This window comes from Hordeum vulgare, chromosome 3H, assembly GCF_904849725.1.
Source record: "Hordeum vulgare subsp. vulgare chromosome 3H, MorexV3_pseudomolecules_assembly, whole genome shotgun sequence".
Lineage (NCBI taxonomy): Eukaryota > Viridiplantae > Streptophyta > Magnoliopsida > Poales > Poaceae > Hordeum > Hordeum vulgare.
In genome coordinates, this window is record NC_058520.1 from 18,739,001 (window position 1) to 18,757,215 (window position 18,215).

Here is an 18,215-nt window from a genome sequence, read left to right on the forward strand (position 1 = left end):
TCTAGTATCTTGTGTCGTTCACCTACTTGTCGTGTGATATAGCTCAAGTAAGTTTGTGTAACTTAGTTGTGCTTGTTAGTAATTGTATTGTGTCCATCTTGGTAGATCGTGTTGTTGATACACGTTGCAGTGCCGAGTGCATTTAGGATTTGTGCTTGACAAGTACCCTCTTAGTTTATTTCCGCATTAGGTTCAAGCCAAATCTGAAGAAGTTTTTAAATAGCCTATTCACCCCCCCCCCTCTAGGCGTCATCGAGGTCTTTTCACCAGTGATCGGTCCCCCTGCATGGGGGGCGACCAGGGGGGTTTATAGACGAACCCGTCGGCCTACAATATGGATAAAGGGTACAAGCGTGGGACCCGGCTGGCTTCTTCGCCGGCTGGCCAGGGCCCCACAAGGGTCTTGTCTTGTCGATGAGGGGCCCGCCGGCTACATGGTCTCGTTTACCTGTGGGACCCGCCGCCTGGCCAATGGGGCTCCCACGTAAGGTTGACGCTAAGCACGCGTTGTACGTCAAGCGTCGCCCCACGAGATTCTTCATGGGCAGGCAGTACGACCGCATCCACTGTTCCCCACGCCGAGTGCAGTAATGGAGTGGGAGTGTGACGGTCCGACATCAGGTTAGGTGATGGATCAGAGCCGGGGTAGGTCAGCGGCGTGGACGCCGATGCTCGTACCTGTCGGGCGTCCCGATCCAGTACCTTTGCTGACGCGTAGCTACCTTTAATCGTGAGGTCCTTTCCTGACCTACGATCTGATGTGACTGGTGATCCTCGGCCGGCTAGCCTGCTTGGTTAGCCGGCTCGCGGGTGGCCGCCTCCTCCCCAGTCCGGCTGGCGGGACCAGGCCGGCTCTGAAGGAGAGGCCGCCTGCGCTCTAGCCGGCTGGGGATGCCTGGCCGGCCAGAAAGGTGGCCGCCTCGTCTTCCAGCCGGCAGGCGACGCCCAGCCGGTCAGAAGACTTGGGCCTTGGGAATCTCCCTATCTTCATGTCCATTAGGCTGGAAATGAATGAGCAGGCTTGATGAGCCTACCCCGGGGTTATCCCCCCGACACGAGAATTTTCAACTGTTGTTCACATTTTTCTAAAAACAGTCACGTTTTCCCAAACTGAATACAAGAAATTCGAAAATCTAAGCTATGAAGTAAATTGTACTCCCTCTGTCACGTTTTAGAAGACGTGCATGGAAATTCTCTAGAACCTAAGTGGTTATTGATTGACTATAAAATGAGTTAAAAATAGCATTCACACTACGTGTGCATATAGAAGTAGTACAACGGAGTACTAATTAGGTGTTAGGAGTAAATGCAATGCGGCTTAAACCTTGTGTGTTGTGGAAATGCACGCAAATTTAACCGTGCCTTCTAAACCATGACGAAGGTAGTACATTAGTTTGTGCAATGAATAGTGCGGCTACAATCATCCTATGATACCCGCGATGAATTCGGTCACTAGTGCTAAGTAGGTGTGGTGGCTAGCCTAACACATTTACTAGTGTAAGGTTGCATGTTGGTTTCCAGTAAATGGCTATTTTTCTACTCCCTCTGTACCATAATACTTGTAGTTGGAGAGAACTAGACTAGTGTTCCCCGTAGTTGGGGAGAACTAGACTAGTGTTCCCAACAAAAGTATTTAGATACGGAGGGAGTAGTTGTCTTTTTTTGCTACGGAATAGAATTCGCGTCTTGTTCGCATTCGTGGGCCGGCCAGCCCACGAGGGGCTGATGTAAGCGCCAGTTCCCATTCGCGGCGCTGCATAGGAGCACCCTCAAACGCGCCCCTACAGACGAGCCGACGCAGCCGCAGCCGATCTGCCACCACCACAGCACCAGTGCCCAGATCCGCCGCCAGCCCGCCGGCCCCAGGGCACCGGAGCCCCGAGCCGCGCCAGAGGGAGAGGGGAGAAGGCGACGCCGGGAGGAGGAAGGGAGGCAGAGAAGGGCCGGCCCGACGCCACCAAGCAGAGGGGAGGCGCCCCCATCTGAGCGCGGCATGAGGAGCTTCCCGGTGGCCGGCGGCCGCAGCGTCACCCTCGCCCTCTTCTCCGATGTCTCCAACAGCCGGCACGTCTCCTCCCCCCACCCTTCTTCCGTAACCCCCAAAATCCGTACCGCTGGACAGGGTTCACCATTACTGACGATGCCGGATGAATGCAGGGAGCTCCTCGACCTGATGCAGTCGGGGAAGCTGGAGCCGGAGGCCGCCTTCCTCAACGCGTCGCTGGTACTGTGCCGCACTCCGCTTTGTATACATATGCTAATAAATCACACCCAATCGCTGCAATTGAGGGTACCAATCAGTCAGGCCGATGCAATGTCAGGTGCCGGACGTGTTCCCGGTCCTCGCGGCGGCGCACAAGGCGCTGCTCTCCAAGTCGAGGGAGGCGCTGACCACCAGGACCCTGCACTCGGAGCTCGTCTACAACTGCTCTGGCTCCAAGCATGTGGGTTGCTCTGGCTGTTACCCTTTTCTTCTCTTTCCAGCATTATAGAACCATTACTGTTGCTCAGGATGTGATTGATCTTGCATTACATGATGATGGTGCCTGTTCCAGCGCGGCGTGGTGACAGTTTGCTTGGTTTCGTGTTTCTTAGATAACAGAGTCCCTGAAGCGATGCGGTATCGCTGATGACACGCAGTATATCCTAGCCGCTCGGTTTGATGCTTCGGATGAAGAGGTATAATGTTCAGGATGCACCCCTTGTTCAGCCGTGATTTCGAGCCTGTCAGTTTCTTGCTAGTAACCGTGCTTGAACTGAATTTGAATCTTGCTTGATAAGTTGCATTCTTGAGCTGGCTAGTGTATGTGAGATGTCAATGGGTTCGGAGTCCATAGACCATTTTGTTAAGTAAGATACAGTACATCTTAGATTTGCAACATCCTAATTGCCCTGACAGTTGTAGTGTAAAAACAGAAAAAAAAATGAAAAACCTAGCTGAAACTTTCTTGCTTTCGACATCTATTGTTAGCACTCTAATTATGGCCCTTGAATCAAGAGCTTCTTGTAATGACTCAAGGTTTCAGTAGATAACTTGAAGCGTTTTATGTGCGTCACAGTCTGGTTCCTATTACGAATTAGTGGGATATCTGAAAAAAAAACGTTATACAAAACCAAATGTAGACTGATATCTTTGGTTCCATAGCTGGGTAAAATAATAATTGCGGAGCCATCTTTGAGCTTCTACGAAATATGAAGTTCAAAAGGAGCAGTTTGAAATGCAAGTGTCTTCTCATAGACGTTTGATCATAATATGCGCAGCCGGCTACAGTCTGAAAGGCCGTTACACATCGGAACACTTGGGAGCCACCTGGTTCAAATCGAACTCGGAGACACCGCAAGCATCAGCGAACTCCAGCACATCCTTGTGAGGCAGCGGCGTGGAAACCTCAGCCGCCAACTCCATGTGCTTCGCCGCAGGCACTAGGCCCCCGGAAGGAGCGGTCTTGAGTCCTTCGAGCTTGGATTTTTTTGCGAAGTATGGCCTTGTCCAAAATGGTCATGTGGTTGGGGGCCTCAAGCTTCTGGAGCCGAGCGCTGTGGGGCGAGTAGACAATGGATGACTTCCCCTTGGGAGGTAGCATCAGGGTGGTGGAGGCTGGAGGAGGAAGCGGAGCAGCAGGCGACACAGACAGTGGAGCCTCCAGCATCAGGGCTGGAGATGGAGCGGTGAGGGCGCCGGAGTCAAAAAATTCAATGGCCTCCATGACCTTGGCCTCTCCAGTGACGACATTGCCGAAGTTGCGGCCGCGCCAGTCCATGCAGAAGACGTCAGCGTCGGTCAGCGGCTTCCTTTTCTCCCCCACCGTGCCAACCCTGTTCAGATACCCTATGGAGCATGAAGCAAGGTTAGCAACGATGAGGCGCGGGGAGCCAGCCGAACGCATGGGGATGCGGTAGAAGAACTTCTCGCCCTTTTGGCCGGTGATGCAAAGGTCGTAGACGCCGGCGAACAGCTTGACGTCGACGGATTTAGGGCGCGCGTCAAGGAGGACCGCCACGACCATAGGCTTGTGGTTGGTCATAATGGTCTCGCCCCCCGACAACACCACCACCCGATCGCGACGAAGCACATCCGTGGGCGGCATAGGAGGTGGAGCCAGATCCGCATCCATGCCGGCGGTGAAGTCTCCATCCCCACTGTTACCCCCCCCCCCTCCCCACCATCGTAGTTGAACTCATCGTTCGATGCACCCCCTCGAACGATGAGGTGCCCTTTCTCCATCCCCAAGAACGATGAGTTCAGCTACGGTGGTGGGGAGGGGAGTAACAGGTGGGGATGGAGACTTCACCGCTGGCATGGATGCGGATCTGGCTCCGCCTCCTACGCCGCCCACGGATGTGCTTCATCGCGACCATGTGGTGGTGGTGTCGGGGGGCCAGACCATTATGATCAACCACAAGCCTATGGTCGTGGCGGTCCTCCTCGACGCGCGCCCTAAATCCGTCGACGTCAAGGAGTAGTGCAGCAGGGCGTCGCTCGGCGTTACCCTGACGAGACGACGACGCAGCATGTCCGGGGTGGAGGCGGCAAGGAAGCCCGGCCGGAAGGCTGTAGCCAGGCGCAGCTCATCCCGCAAGGCAACGGAGGCTGAGGGAGGCAGGCAAAACCAGCTAGATGCAGACGGAGTTCCACGCACGGGCGTGCTTGGGATGTTGGGGAGGGACGGTCTCGGACGAGAGTTCCGCCGGCGTCTGGTGGAGAGCGGTGTGCAGGCCAGCTCCCATGGTGGCAGCGGGCGAGGTCTGCGGCAGTGCGGTGGGCACCGCGGCCGGAGTGGCCAGCGGTGCGAAACCTACTGTAATCGCCTAGCTGGTCGCCATAGCCCAAGCTCCAAAACCGCAAAGACTCTTGTGGTCTGTCTCGGTGCGTTAACAGATTGTCCTATCTAGTAATGTGCATACCAGTGTGGAAGAATTTCAGAACATGCCTGCAAACAATTTCTAAGGAATTGATGGGGCTCATCTCCCTCTCCTGCTCATTGCAGACCACCCTAAATGTGTCAGTAGCACTATGAGATGAATTAAACAAGCAGTGTTATGTATGTGGTCATCTCAAAATGAAATGTTACTTTATGCATGCACCCTCAGCTTCATGCCATTTATATTCCTTGTGCATTTATGCGAGTCATTATCATTCTTAATAGTGGAATTCGAGCAACCATTGAATTTGAAAAGGTAACAACGCAGATGAAAGCATTGGAAAAGCTCATCAGCGGAACCGAGATTGATCTATCGGAGCTGGAGACAAGAGCAGACCAACCAAAGATTCTGAAGGTTTTTTAGCTGAACTTGACACTAGCTATATGACTGAGTATCATAATTATTTTATTTTTCCTTTCCTTGACCGGATTTCCTTTTTCCCTACTGGCAGCAATACAAAATAACTCCACAGGAACTGTCAATATCCACACTCCCAGAGGCAATCGTGTGCAGGATCGCTGCTCGAGACGCCCTCTGAGGTCTTAAAACGATGGTCAGGACGTTTTCCAGCTATGTGTGTCGAATTCTTTTCTTTGGGCGGACACCTCCTGTCGATGGTGAAGCTCGTGGCGGCAGGGTGTTTCAAGCCTGAACTTAGGAATTGCATTATGATAGCGTTTAGTCCTTGATGATGTAGCGACAACTGAATATCTGTATGGTCACAGTGCCACAGCTGAGCGTATCTAAAGATCACTTGGTTAAGATTTCATTCAAGCAACGTGCAGTGATATCGCGATGTTGACTCAGGTCCGCTGTTTCGGTGACATCGCAGAACACGAGTAAATCAGCGAAATATGTGATTTCTGGTTCATTGGTTGTATGGCTTTATCATCATGCACATGATTATGTGGTACTACCGGCATGATGTTGTCTCCATGTAATTGGTGCTTTTTACTCTTGGTTCACCTGTGTGTGTGTAGCAGGATAATGTCCCTGCTCAAATGAAGTATGGGCAGCAGGGTAATGTTCCTGCACCCTGCCACTTTGCCAGCATATCCTCAACCGTTTCCTGCAAAATTTACATGAATATCCTGCATCCCAAAGATGTGGTCTCTGGCTTGGCTGTGTCTGCCAGTATCGCTTGGCTGTTGCTAATTCTTGAGCTAGGCAACAAGATCTGATCTCTGCGGCTGAATTATTCCCATACTTTCAGGGCTTCTCTGTAGGCCATGGTAGCAGTTATTGTCAGTTAGTTTTCTATTTTATTTTAGTGGATGTTCCATGGTAGCCAAACAACTTGCTGGGAATATACCTGGAACAGCAACCATAGAGCACGTGAATCGGTGAAAACGACTCAGATCTGAGCTCGCGGCCAAACCAATCAAAGAATGAAAACAAGTTAATGCATTTTTGCACTAGCCTTGTAAGAGGGCTCACTTGACCAGCTAAATTCATATTTTTTTGCATACAATATTCGGAGTGGTGCTGCTGGATAGAAGAACAAATTGTAGCTCTAGCACTAGGGGCAATTAGGATTTTGAAAAAAGAAAGCAGGGGCAAAATTTCAAAAAAAAAAAAAGAAAGTAGGGGCACTGAATGCCAAAAGAGCTAAGTAAGTACTTACTCTAGAAAAGAAAGAGCTAAGTAGTATAATCAAATTTTCAACCCTTTTCCCTTTCGATGAAGGAAAAAAAAAAAACTTGTGCAAGCATCATGATATTTCTCGAGTCACTCGCTTCGGTCTTGCTTTCTCACTTATCACCCCTGCACTGAAAGCGCGCTATTATATTAACATTATTGACCTCTTCTTACTTATTGTGCAGCAAGAATTACTACTAGACTCCAATCATTTTTTGGATAGTAGTACAAGTTATTCTTGACACTGCAGGTGTATACTCTCTCCGTCCCGAAATAAGTGACGCTGCTTTAGTTCAAACCCAGCCGCGCGCTTGCACGTCACTTCCAGCAACCACAACAACAACAGAAAACTTGCACATCAGTAGAGATTGGATGATTATGAATGAGAGATTTGGGGGTTTTGCTTCCCAGGATGGATCCCCATCCAATCACTAACCGCACCGCGGAAGAAGAAAAAATTAGAGAAAGAGAGAGGGGAGGCAAATGAAAGCATATGCTTTGCAAAGTTCCCTCCAATATCCTCCCCTCCTCTTCCCCTACGGAATATCCCCTCGAATTCTCTCCACCTCTCTTCTCTCTCTCTTTTATACCCAGCCCCAAACACGCCGTCTTTCTTGCTCCCACACGCAGCACCCATTCCAACACACACGCAACAACTGCAGCTTGGTGTGTTGTGACTTGTGAGGGTGGCGGCAATGGCGATCGGCGTGGACGACCTGGAGGCGGCGCCGCCGCCGCTCCTCGACGACGAGGCCGCCTACCCGCGCCCGCGCCGCGTCGCGCTCTTCGTCGAGCCCTCGCCGTTCGCGTAAGAAAACTGTGAATTGCATATTTTGAAATGGAAATTGTGAATTGCGTCCATACTGACGGATAATTCATTTCATTTGCTATTAATAGCCACTGCTGTCGGTGATTAAGCTGAATTTCCATGTATGCTATGCTCTCACATGTTAACTAGGCTAATTTTGGGTTGGGTGGGCCTTCCATGCATGCAGCTACATCTCTGGGTACAAGAACCGGTTTCAGAACTTCATCAAGCACCTGCGCGAGATGGGCGACGAGGTACAAACATCTGACTCACATAGCACAATCACAGGACAGCGGATTGGATTGGTGTGTGACTTCATTCAGAACGTTTCTGGTGTGTGTTGCTTGCAGGTCATTGTTGTGACCAACCATGAGGGGGTTCCCCAGGAGTTCCACGGTGCCAAGGTCATTGGTTCATGGAGGTAAGAATTCTCAAGAAACCTATTCCTAATTTATGCCATGGCTTTCAAAGCCCCTTAGCTTCTCCTGTGAAAAGGAAACGCCAACAACCTAAGAAATATCAACACTGCTATAGTTTTGTCTTGGGATATGAACATTAAAATAAAATAAAAACTTTGAATACTTGTACGAATTGCTCTTAATTAAGGATTACTACATGTTCCCAAGTTTTAGGCATTAGGCATTAACAGATGAATGCTATGATAATCATTCTGTAGTACTCCATCTGTTCCTAAAAATTAACTCTTTCTAGAGATTTCACTATAGACTACTGTCAGTCTGAAAAGATCTATATATTTAGGAACGGAGGGAGTAGATTGGGAGTCCTGCATGTGATCGTTTTGATTGATCCACATGATCTGCTGCACCTTTCGGTGTCCTATTTATGCTTACAACCGTTCACTCATCATCCTTTCCAGCTTTCCATGTCCACTGTATGGAAAGGTTCCTCTGTCGCTGGCACTCAGCCCTAGGATCATCTCAGAGGTTGCAAGGTTCAAACCTGACATCATCCATGCATCCTCACCTGGAATCATGGTAACTTCATTTCTACCACCCATCATTTTTTCCCTTGTCAGGTGTAGAGTCACTAAGCAGCACTCTGCTCCATTTTCAGGTTTTTGGGGCGCTTGCCATTGCTAAACTGCTCAGTGTCCCCCTGGTGATGTCCTACCACACCCATGTGCCACTGTAAGTTGCTTCTTTTGACTTTTTACAGCTAGTTGAGTACAGTACTTAACTTACCATCCTCCATTATTAGGTTACTTTCTCTTGATCATTCTTGTGTATCCATGAATTACCTTTTTGCAAGGTCCTTCATTTTATTTTCCCAACGGGAACATGACAAGTAAATCCAGCATGTTCGAAAATACTCCCTTTGTCCCAAAATAAGTGTCGTTGAGCTAGTACAAAATTTATACTGATTTAGTACAAAAACTGCAACACTTATTTTGGGACGGAGGGAGTAATTCAGAATGCCCTATGATGATGAGTCATATAGTTCAACAATTTACAATGCCCAGAGTAAATAAATAATGTGGTTGGCTTAGTTATCGCGTCGAAACATAAGTAACTGGGTGGTGGCTATAGCAATGTCAAACAATTTATGGTTACTACTTACTAGCATGTATGCATAACAAATAAATAATTCAGATTACCACCTCTTACAAAAAAGACTTAGGCAAGTACTCCCTTCGTTCCTAAATATATGTCTTTTTAAAGATTTTATTAAGGGACTACATACGGAGCATAATGAGTGAATCTACACTCTAAAATATGTCTATATACATCCATATGTAGTCTTCTAATGGAATCTCTAAAAAGACATATTTAGAAACGGAGGAAGTAGCACTGCTGGTGAACCACCTTAAGCAAAGCTACCTGGTAGCGGCTAAACGATATCTATATTCCCCTGCTGCAGATACATTCCAAGATATACGTTTAGCTGGCTCGTCGAGCCGATGTGGCAAGTCATCCGTAAGCCATCCACGTCCGCCCGCTTCATCTGCGATTTCTTCGAAAAACAGTCAACTTTTATGTGTCCAAAACACTGATCTGGTCCTGCTCTTCTCCACAGGGTTCCTCCACAGAGCCGCTGATCTAACTTTGGTGCCGTCCGCTGCTATCAGCAAAGATTTCGAAACTGCCCATGTTATTTCAGGTTGGTTAATAATTCAGTCTGCTACACTACTACTCCATTACATTACATGTCATGACCTTCTTATGGTTTCTCCTCATGCTGATGATTTGGTTTGCATAATTGTTCAGCTAACCGGATACGCCTCTGGAACAAAGGCGTCGATTCCGCCAGCTTCAACCCCAGGTTCCGCAGCCATGAGATGCGCGTGAGGCTAAGGTGAAATCCCGCTTTCATTTCTTCTTGAATGTTATGTGCTAGATGGGCTCAGATTAACTGCTGACACTTGTTATGTGTGATATGTTGTTTTCAGTGATGGTGAGCCGGAAAAACCGTTGATAATTCACGTCGGACGCTTTGGGCGCGAGAAGAATCTGGACTTCCTGAAAATGTGAGCAACATTCATACATTGCAATTCATGATTTCATTACTATGTTTACTTGCTTACTTTTCTTTTAACAAGCGTGAAGCTCCTACCCGAAATGAAACGAATACCATTTCCCTATGTTGTGCCTTGCACTATGAGCAACTTCTCCCTGATCTTGGTTCATGGTTGAGCAGGGTGATGGATCGGTTGCCCGGAGTAAGAATTGCATTCATCGGAGATGGGCCATATAGGACAGAGCTAGAGAAGATGTTCGAGGGGATGCCGGCGGTGTTTACCGGGATGATGCAAGGGGAGGAGCTCTCGCAGGCGTATGCAAGCGGCGACGTCTTCGTGATGCCCTCTGAGTCAGAAACACTTGGCCAAGTAGTCCTCGAGTCCATGTCGTCGGGTGTCCCTGTGGTGGCCGTTCGTGCCGGCGGTATCCCTGACATTATCCCAGAGGACGTAGAGGGAAGGACGAGCTTCCTCTTCGCTCCGGGGGACCTCGACGACTGTGTTGGCAAGATTAGGCTGCTGTTGACGGACGACGAGTTTAGGGGCGACATGGGGAGGGCCGCCAGGGCTGAGATGGAGAAGTGCGACTGGAGGGCCGCATCCAAGATGATCCGCAACGAGTTCTACAGCTCGGCAATCGACTACTGGCGGAAGCAACAGGCGGAGATTGTTCAGCCACTGCAATGGCTGGCGCAAATGTTCATGCCGACGCCGAACCAGGTCATCCGCGGCATCAAGCAATAGTGGTGGATCTTAGCCATGATCTAGGGAGGTGGGGGACTGGAAGATGGATGGACAATTCCATTGATTACTTGTAAATTCTTGGTATATAGTGCAATGTCAATAGGTGAGAGATAGTTTCTGTTTTTCTATTGTGGAATTGGGATACAGTTATTGCTTGTATTGTAATAGTGGAAATGTGAGCATGATCCATCACAGCATCAATGTACTGTTGCAGAAGCAAGCAGAATCCATATTAGCGATGAAATGCCCAGATATGTAAGTAAACAGTGGAAATACTCCCTCCGTATCAAAATAATTGTCACAGATTTAGTACAAATTTATACTTGATCAACGACACTTATTTCAAAATAATTGTCGCAGATTTAGTACAAATTTATACTTGATCAACGACACTTATTTCAGGACAGAGGAGGTAGTTGTTTGTGTCCTTGTATGAACCTGACACTGTCGTCGCTATGCAAACCTTTTTTACAACTCATGATGATCATGGCATCATAAGATTTTGCATATCACCTGTAGAAAGCTATTGTATCTGGGTTTTATTTTCCTGAGGGACAAAGCTATCTGGGTTAATATAACATAAACTAGTTGCAAATTTGTTGCTTACGTCTCCATTTCAAAAGCTTTCCTTCAGTCCAGTCATATAATAACCAACTCCCGCCAACAAATCGCAAATCACAAAACTGGCATGTCATTCCTTGAATCCAGTTGCAGAAAAGATATGTGCTTTAAGAACACCGTGCACAGTGAAAAATGCATCGAAACTCCTCACATAACACGCGAACAAAGATTCAGCAAAGTGGAAAGGGTTCAGAAGACGCCCTTCCTAAAGAAGAAAAGCAGATGAATAGACAAGGGGCCACACAGACAAGAGCAGCAGAAATTTCTAGAACCACCAAAGTAACAGGAAGGTTCAACAAGAGGCAATAACCAGTGCAGCCCGATAACCAAGCAAGGCAGGCAGCTACAAGCTTCCCTATCACAACACAAATTGGAGCCTCCAATTACCAACAACCACACTGACGACATTACAATCTACACTGAACAAGCAAGAAAGACAAGTTTCTGGACACATAGACAATGTTTACTGTCCATCTCCAGATTCACCCTTGGGAGCATCCTTCATTTCTTCAGCAGCGTCCTCCTGCAGCCAAGCAAAGCGAAATTTACATATTTAGAACTGGTTCAGTGAGAAGATAGGATGCAGATGATAAGGTATGCTCGGGACGAAATGAAGTACCGAGATGTCGGAAGTCCACAGCGTCAGGTTATCACGGAGAAGCTGCATGATCAAAGTGCTGTCCTTGTAGGACTCCTCGCTCAGTGAGTCCAATTCCGAGATGGCCTCGTCAAAAGCCTGACATGAGCAACGGAGAGTTAGCCTACAATATTGGCTCTACTATCTTGGAACACAAACATTTAGGCTTTGAAAAGCATACTACATCCATAATTTTCGTTGATCATCCTATGTGGAACAGTCATTATTTCTTTATCAGTCTTTCAGGTTCAACAACACCCGTTATTTGCCTATCCAGCTGTATAGCGCCTAACACTGGTACCTTGTTAGCTAACACTTGTTACTCAATTGTTTGTCACAATTATCAAGCCCAAATATCAGATAAAACTGTATTGACTTTGAATCATCTCAGATCCACATATTCAGTTCAGATTACTGATAAATCATAAAGGACAAGCTCAGCAGGTTATTTTAGAAAACAAACCTGCTTGGCGAGGTCGCAAGCACGGTCAGGAGAGTTGAGGATCTCATAGTAGAACACCGAGAAGTTGAGTGCCAGCCCAAGCCTAATAGGATGAGTCGGGGGCAGCTCTGCCAGTGCAATCTCCTGAAAGATTCAACATAAACTCAACTGAGCAAGAAATTCATCACCAAAGAATTAAACACGATAAATCATGCATGAAACCCAATAAAGTTCAATGTTAGGACCATGAAATCCAGGTCAAGCAAACTACCTGAGCAGCTTTGTATGCCACCATGGTGTTCTCAGCAGCATCCTTCCTCTCAGTTCCACTCTTGAACTCTGCAAGGTACCTATAAAAATACATTCAACCAGGGAATCAGTTTAATATGCAATGAAGAAAGCATGCAGTGATTCTAAGCTGCTCGCTAGTGTAATACCTGTAGTAATCACCCTTCATCTTCAGGTAGAAGACCTTGGACTCTGGAGCGGTAGATGAGGGGACAAGGTGGGAATCAAGAAGCTTGAGGATACCATCACAAATCTTAGTGAGCTCAACTTCAATCTTTCCACGGTAATCCTTGATGAGTGTGACACGGTCCTCGTTGCCACGGCTCTCTTCCTTCTGCTCGATGGAGGAAATGATGCGCCACGAGGCACGGCGGGCACCAATAACATTCTTGTAAGCAACTGATAGAAGGTTGCGCTCTTCGACGGTGAGCTCCTCGGAGTCAACTGTCTTGGCCACCTTCTCCATGAACTCAACCATCTCCTCGTACCTCTCAGCCTGCTCTGCAAGCTTAGCCATGTACACATTCTCCTCACGGGAAAGCTCAGCAGGCTGCGCCATCTTCAGTGTCTCTGGTTTCTAATGGTCACCGAAGGTCAATCTGGAGTATTTGGGAGAAATTTCAGTTAGCTAAATGACAGATACCATGTCATTACAACTAGCACATGAAGCTTAAATCTAGCCATTGCTACTCAGGTAAATTAGCTCGCCACTTCAATCACACGATTTAACATTGCTCAAAATCTTTAAAGCGAGAATTTTACACAATGATTCAAACCAACTTAGCCAACATACTATATATACTGACAGATCAAAATCAAGCAACCAGAATCTAGAACACACAGATTTGGGGCCATTTCTCCCCGAAGCGATTCCATGTGCCATGGGTATGGCACCCCGTTTGTCTGTCCGGTGACGCTTCTACTAAACTACCACCAACCCATCAGTACCCATACACCTATCCACATTCCGAGGTGACTTTATGACATATCAGTACCCATACACTTGTCCATATTAGAACAGCATAACCCAACCACCTTGCAGTTCCACTACATCTCTGTCATGTCTCTTATCAATCAGCCAAACTTCCTGTGCTCTCTCTTGTCCAGACTAGCTGTTAGGCAAACCAGCTGGATCAACCGCACTGCCCGCCTCCACCCTTATCGCTGCCATCACCCTCGTCTTTCTTCTTAGGAGGGGGGCGGCTAGGCATGTTCTGAAAGAAGCCGATCGAGAAGAGCGACAGCGACAGCTGGACCTGGTCCCGGCCCAGCCTGGCAGGAGGCTGCTGCCGCCTCCCCCTTCCCTGCGCGGGCGGCGCACCAGCACGGCGCCTCTGGATGGGGCGGATGGAGACGGCGTGCAGGCGGCGGAATCCGCCGAGCGAGAGCACGACGGCGCGGAGCTGCTGCTCGGAGAAGCCGAGGTCGGTCCACTCGCGCACGCAGGCCGCCTCCCAGAGCCGCTCGTCCTGCGCGAGGGCCCGCCAGCCCCGGCTCACGCACGCCGCCGAGGCCAGCGTCCGCGCCTCCGCCCGCCGCAGCACCTCGAACATCAGGTCCTCCCCCAGGTACGGCACGTCTCCCCCGTCCGGCGCAGGACCCGGCGGCTGTGGCGGAGGCTGCGGGGAGGAGGAGGTGGTCGCCTCGTCGGCCCGGCTCGAGCTCGCCGTCCGCTGCTGCTTCTTGGCTGGCTCGCTGGATCCGCCGCCTCCGCCGGAACCGGAGCCGGAACCGGGGGGAGGAGCCCAGGGGTCGCGCCCGCCCGGGGAGCCGGAGGGGCACTTCATGGCGGAGCGGAGAGGGGTCGATCTACTCGATCCTCGCCGGATCCGCTCGAGCGGGCGGGGGACGGGGAGGGGTCGAGCGCCTGCGGACACGACGGGGCGGATCTAGATCTAGAATGGTGCGGCCGTTCGTAGGAGGTCCCCTAGCGGGAGGGATTTGGATAGGAGAATCGCTGGGGGAAGGGAAGCTCGTCCGTACCTCGAGCAAGACGGGCGGCTGTCGACGGCGGAGGAGCTGCGGCGTCGGCGGGCGGTGGCGCGGCGCAGCTGGGGAGGGAAGGGGAGGTTGGTGGGTGGGAGGTCAGGAGGAGTTGGAGGAGAGGAATGGTGTGGAGGAAACTGGCGGCTGGCTGGCTGGCTGATGATAATGGTCTCCCTCCTCGGGCCAGCTGGACTGGGCTGGGCTGGGCTGGGCTGGGCTGTCTACCGAGCTGGACCGCGTGGGCGGGCTGGACGACGACGGGGTGAGCGGACCGATTTATAAGCCTGCTCGCTGCAACCAGACTCCACCTCCTCCAATTATTTTTAACATTTCCCGCGCAGGTCCCTTGCTGGACTTATGTTCGCGCCCCTCGTTTGTCCCGGAGCTTACAACTAGGTCCGTTTTGTGGCGTTCTTGCGTGCACTGCGGCCCCTGAGCCAGACCTTAATTTCTTACGTGTTGGTCCCTGCTTTCAGCTTCGCTTGCAAACCGGACATACAGTTTTCTTATCTGCCCAGCCGTTTCCCTCCTATGGTCTACTTGTTAGTTTTTTCTTTTTCTTTTCGTGTGTCTTTGGGTGCTGCTCTTTTCGTGATTTTACTGTTTTAGTGAACGTGCATGAGACCCGAAGAAAATAATACAATACTGAACGGCATATGTTTTCAGTATTAGATCACGTCCATCACGATAGGCGGTATTGGTTTGGCACAAGATTTTTTTAACACAAATGATGTTGCTCTATTACGAGGGGCAACACTTCACAACCGCCACACGCCCACAACTCCGGCCTTCTTTCCTCTCTCTACATCTCTCTCTCTCTCTCGATATGTGGCGCAATTACATAGCGGCATGTGCCCCAATTGAACACCCGAGACAAACGACACAAATAACCAAGTTATAGACCAAGATGACAGAAAGAGTTGTCTGGTTGATGACGCACGGGATACACATCTCAAAACCGAGAGATTTCTAATTCTAGGGAGCTAAATAGCATCTTTAGCAGATTCCTCGAAAACTATATCTGATGGGAATTTCAAACTACTTTGGTGTTGCGGGGCAGCACACCATTAATATCAATAACATGGATCTTGATGGTGTGCGTACCAAGTGGTAGCACGCCACCGGTAACAGAAAGCATTAGTGCAGGTAGGAACACATCGCTACATAATTTTTAGGCATAAAAAAATACTGTCGCTGCACCGCTATTCTAGCGAAATGGCTATTTTTTGTTGTTGTGGCAACATTTTGATCCATTTGGCACCAAAATGAGAAATTTTTCAGTTTAACATTAATAGCATATATAACATGCTCAATAAGGTACTAACATAGCATGACTATGAGCTGTTATGTCGTGCCACATTGTGCTTACATATGGGCCCATTTGTCAGTTTTGGCATCAGGAAGTGCTAAGGTGGCGATCAATGTGATTTGCCAAAAAAAAAAACTTTACACATGGTGCATATTGCAAATTAGAAAAATGGAAAACCATCTTTCCTACAAATGATGACAGTCGTGGTGGTTACGTGCCATTAACTCAATGAAATTCGCTAGGTCGGAGTCAGTTAGCCATGATACAATTTTAGTCCCGGGACATTATAGACTTTTGAACAGACAAATGAAATAATAAGCTTAGGCGATAGAAGCCAAAAAAAATAGACTAATTTCGCAACGATTTATATTCAATGTTATTTTTGTGAGCAACTAAGTTTAACCTTAACTAGGCCCACTTGTAGCAAATTATACGACTGAGTAAAGGGTGCCCATGGTTTTAAAAACTCGATCGGACTAGCGAGGCGACCTGAAAAATGGTGAACCACTGTCTTGCCTTTAAGGTCTACCGGTCTTTAGTTAGAACCCACAAAATATTCAAACTAGGGTGCATCAAAAAGGAATCAAACAACTAGCCTTCATCAAGGCATGCTAAAGGTCCAATAACCAACTATGCTAATAACAATTTGAAATTTATTAATGGTTTAGATATAATATTACGTGTATACATTTTATGTGAGGTCAAATTTTAAAAAATTACCTTATGTATTTCGGTATTTCGTCGCAAATGAACCAATGGTCCTACCAGTAAAAATCTAAACCGACAACCTCACCGGTTCAATTGTCAGTTTGTTTTTTGAAACTACGAGTGTGACGTGTTGTTTCCTTATTGTACGATTTGTCGTTGCTTATTTATTCATGGGACTTTTGTGTTATTGTTTTTGTTATTTTAGTGGAGGTGGCCGCGGTGAGATCCGTTGAAAGCGTAGACATGGTGATTTTAGTTTCGCTATGAATAGGTCCCTGCTTTTGTTGCAATCAACGATTGTTTACGACAAAGTCATGTTGGAGCTTTCCTAACTAGGTTCACTCCATATTCCATAATGTAGTGCATATAGCTTTTCCCAAAAATCAAACTTTACAAACTTTCACCAAGTTTAGAAAAAATTGTATTTATATATATGATACGAAATATATATAATACGAAAAACATGTCTTATGATGTATCTAATAATCTGTATTTAGTAGTCAAGATGTATATTTTTTTTCTACAAACTTAGTCAAAGTTCGTAAAATTTGACTTCCTAAAAAATCTATACAAAATACATTGTGGAACGGAGGAAGTAGTTGTTTATTGGTGTGGTCCTCTTTGTGTTGTTATTTTTGTCATTTTAGTGAAGGTGCCCTGCCGACACTTCACACACGTGACACGTCAATCATTATATGTAAGCCTTTCCTTTGTGACCTCATACGCGACACATTGACATAATGATATGTGACCTTGTACACCTCAAATGAACAACAAGAATAACTAAGTCGTAGGCATGCCAAGATGAAAAGAAATGGTGTCCCATCGATGGTAAATGGGATTCAGATCTCAAAACGAAATATGGAAAATTTGTGATAGCGTATTTGTTATAGTTGGCAGTTGTTCACTAATAAATTTATATAGTAGCTAACTAGTAACTAGTCAAACAACACTGTATTTTTGATAGCTATTGATTATGAAGAAAGCGGAGACAAACAAGACATCGCAAACGGATTAAAACTTATATGAGTGAAATGGAAAATAATTTATTCTAAATTTTTTAATTATGTTTTAAGACAGGTGATGTCTAGATTTTAATCAATCAAGTCGTTGTAGTATAGTGGTAAGTATTCCCGCCTGTCACGCGGGTGACCCGGGTTCGACCCCCGGCAACGGCGCTTTTTTTTGCTTCAGCAAAGAAACAGGTTACTGAACCTCATCCTCCTCTGTACACTGTACTACACGTCTACGCGCACGCACGCCAGTCTGCATTCTCCGATAGCCAATCCAACTTTGCTCAAGTATGCAAGCTTGGTTGCCCCATTTTGGCACCATCCATCTATCCCAAGAGCAGATCCAATTTTGCTCTATCAAATATCAGTGTGGTGATTGCTTGTGACTAATTTTGGGCTCCGAAAGGAAAAGATGGCGTGTTTCTAATGTTGTGTCAAAAATTTACTTTTGCCGACACAACCATCAAAGGTAGCTTGTTTGGATATGTCTGCAGTGTGAGTAAGTGTTCTTTCAGTCTAACTTTCATGCCTCCGTTAGTAGATGATGTCGCTACAGCTCCAGAAGTGAAGCTCCTTTTCGCTACGGTCGACAAGATGAACCCACGTATGCCTATTTAAGAGA

The 18,215-nt window shown here is 47.7% G+C and overlaps 4 protein-coding genes and 1 non-coding gene across 5 annotated transcripts; 3 read left to right on the forward strand and 2 right to left on the reverse strand.

Moving 5' to 3' along the window:
• Positions 1-1,721: 1,721 nt before the first annotated feature.
• On the forward strand, positions 1,722-5,794 carry LOC123442614 (EKC/KEOPS complex subunit TPRKB). The gene is made up of 6 exons (XM_045118705.1): positions 1,722-2,064; positions 2,158-2,224; positions 2,322-2,444; positions 2,596-2,679; positions 5,191-5,277; positions 5,375-5,794. Exons 1-6 carry the CDS (start codon positions 1,994-1,996, stop codon positions 5,459-5,461), a joined length of 519 nt encoding a protein of 172 aa, XP_044974640.1. The 5' UTR covers positions 1,722-1,993; the 3' UTR covers positions 5,462-5,794.
• A 1,091-nt stretch (positions 5,795-6,885) lies between these two features.
• LOC123442613 (sulfoquinovosyl transferase SQD2-like) lies at positions 6,886-10,909 on the forward strand. The gene is made up of 10 exons (XM_045118703.1): positions 6,886-7,369; positions 7,557-7,623; positions 7,720-7,790; positions 8,247-8,364; positions 8,444-8,517; positions 9,248-9,303; positions 9,404-9,487; positions 9,595-9,682; positions 9,777-9,854; positions 10,025-10,909. The coding sequence occupies exons 1-10, from the start codon at positions 7,257-7,259 to the stop codon at positions 10,587-10,589; spliced, it is 1,314 nt and encodes a 437-aa protein (XP_044974638.1). The 5' UTR covers positions 6,886-7,256; the 3' UTR covers positions 10,590-10,909.
• Positions 10,910-11,459: 550 nt separating this feature from the next.
• LOC123442615 (14-3-3-like protein B) lies at positions 11,460-14,687 on the reverse strand. The gene is made up of 6 exons (XM_045118706.1): positions 14,561-14,687; positions 12,727-13,176; positions 12,561-12,639; positions 12,311-12,433; positions 11,830-11,946; positions 11,460-11,733 (listed from the first exon to the last, which is right to left on the reverse strand). The coding sequence occupies exons 2-6, from the start codon at positions 13,134-13,136 to the stop codon at positions 11,674-11,676; spliced, it is 789 nt and encodes a 262-aa protein (XP_044974641.1). The 5' UTR covers positions 13,137-13,176; positions 14,561-14,687; the 3' UTR covers positions 11,460-11,673.
• On the reverse strand, positions 13,293-14,554 carry LOC123442616 (F-box protein GID2-like). Its single transcript, XM_045118707.1, has one exon. It carries the CDS (start codon positions 14,362-14,364, stop codon positions 13,711-13,713), a length of 654 nt encoding a protein of 217 aa, XP_044974642.1. The 5' UTR covers positions 14,365-14,554; the 3' UTR covers positions 13,293-13,710.
• Positions 14,688-17,686: 2,999 nt separating the features above from the next.
• On the forward strand, positions 17,687-17,758 carry TRNAD-GUC. The gene has a single exon. It is a non-coding gene; the product is annotated as a tRNA-Asp (tRNA).
• The last annotated feature ends 457 nt before the right edge of the window (positions 17,759-18,215 follow it).

Excerpts from the sequence above, each read along its gene's own strand:
- LOC123442613 (XM_045118703.1), top strand. The coding sequence starts at position 7,257 with ATGGCGATCGGCGTGGACGACCTGGAGGCGGCGCCGCCGCCGCTCCTC. Across the intron at positions 7,791-8,246 it reads AAGGTCATTGGTTCATGGAG|CTTTCCATGTCCACTGTATG; the intron begins GTAAGAATTCTC and ends CATCCTTTCCAG. Across the intron at positions 9,304-9,403 it reads GCCGATGTGGCAAGTCATCC|GGTTCCTCCACAGAGCCGCT; the intron begins GTAAGCCATCCA and ends TCTTCTCCACAG.
- LOC123442616 (XM_045118707.1), bottom strand. The coding sequence starts at position 14,364 with ATGAAGTGCCCCTCCGGCTCCCCGGGCGGGCGCGACCCCTGGGCTCCT.
- LOC123442614 (XM_045118705.1), top strand. The coding sequence starts at position 1,994 with ATGAGGAGCTTCCCGGTGGCCGGCGGCCGCAGCGTCACCCTCGCCCTC. Across the intron at positions 2,225-2,321 it reads CCTTCCTCAACGCGTCGCTG|GTGCCGGACGTGTTCCCGGT; the intron begins GTACTGTGCCGC and ends ATGCAATGTCAG. Across the intron at positions 2,680-5,190 it reads TTGATGCTTCGGATGAAGAG|ATGAAAGCATTGGAAAAGCT; the intron begins GTATAATGTTCA and ends GTAACAACGCAG.
- LOC123442615 (XM_045118706.1), bottom strand. The coding sequence starts at position 13,136 with ATGGCGCAGCCTGCTGAGCTTTCCCGTGAGGAGAATGTGTACATGGCT. Across the intron at positions 12,434-12,560 it reads TGGCATACAAAGCTGCTCAG|GAGATTGCACTGGCAGAGCT; the intron begins GTAGTTTGCTTG and ends TGAATCTTTCAG. Across the intron at positions 11,734-11,829 it reads TGTGGACTTCCGACATCTCG|GAGGACGCTGCTGAAGAAAT; the intron begins GTACTTCATTTC and ends GCTTGGCTGCAG.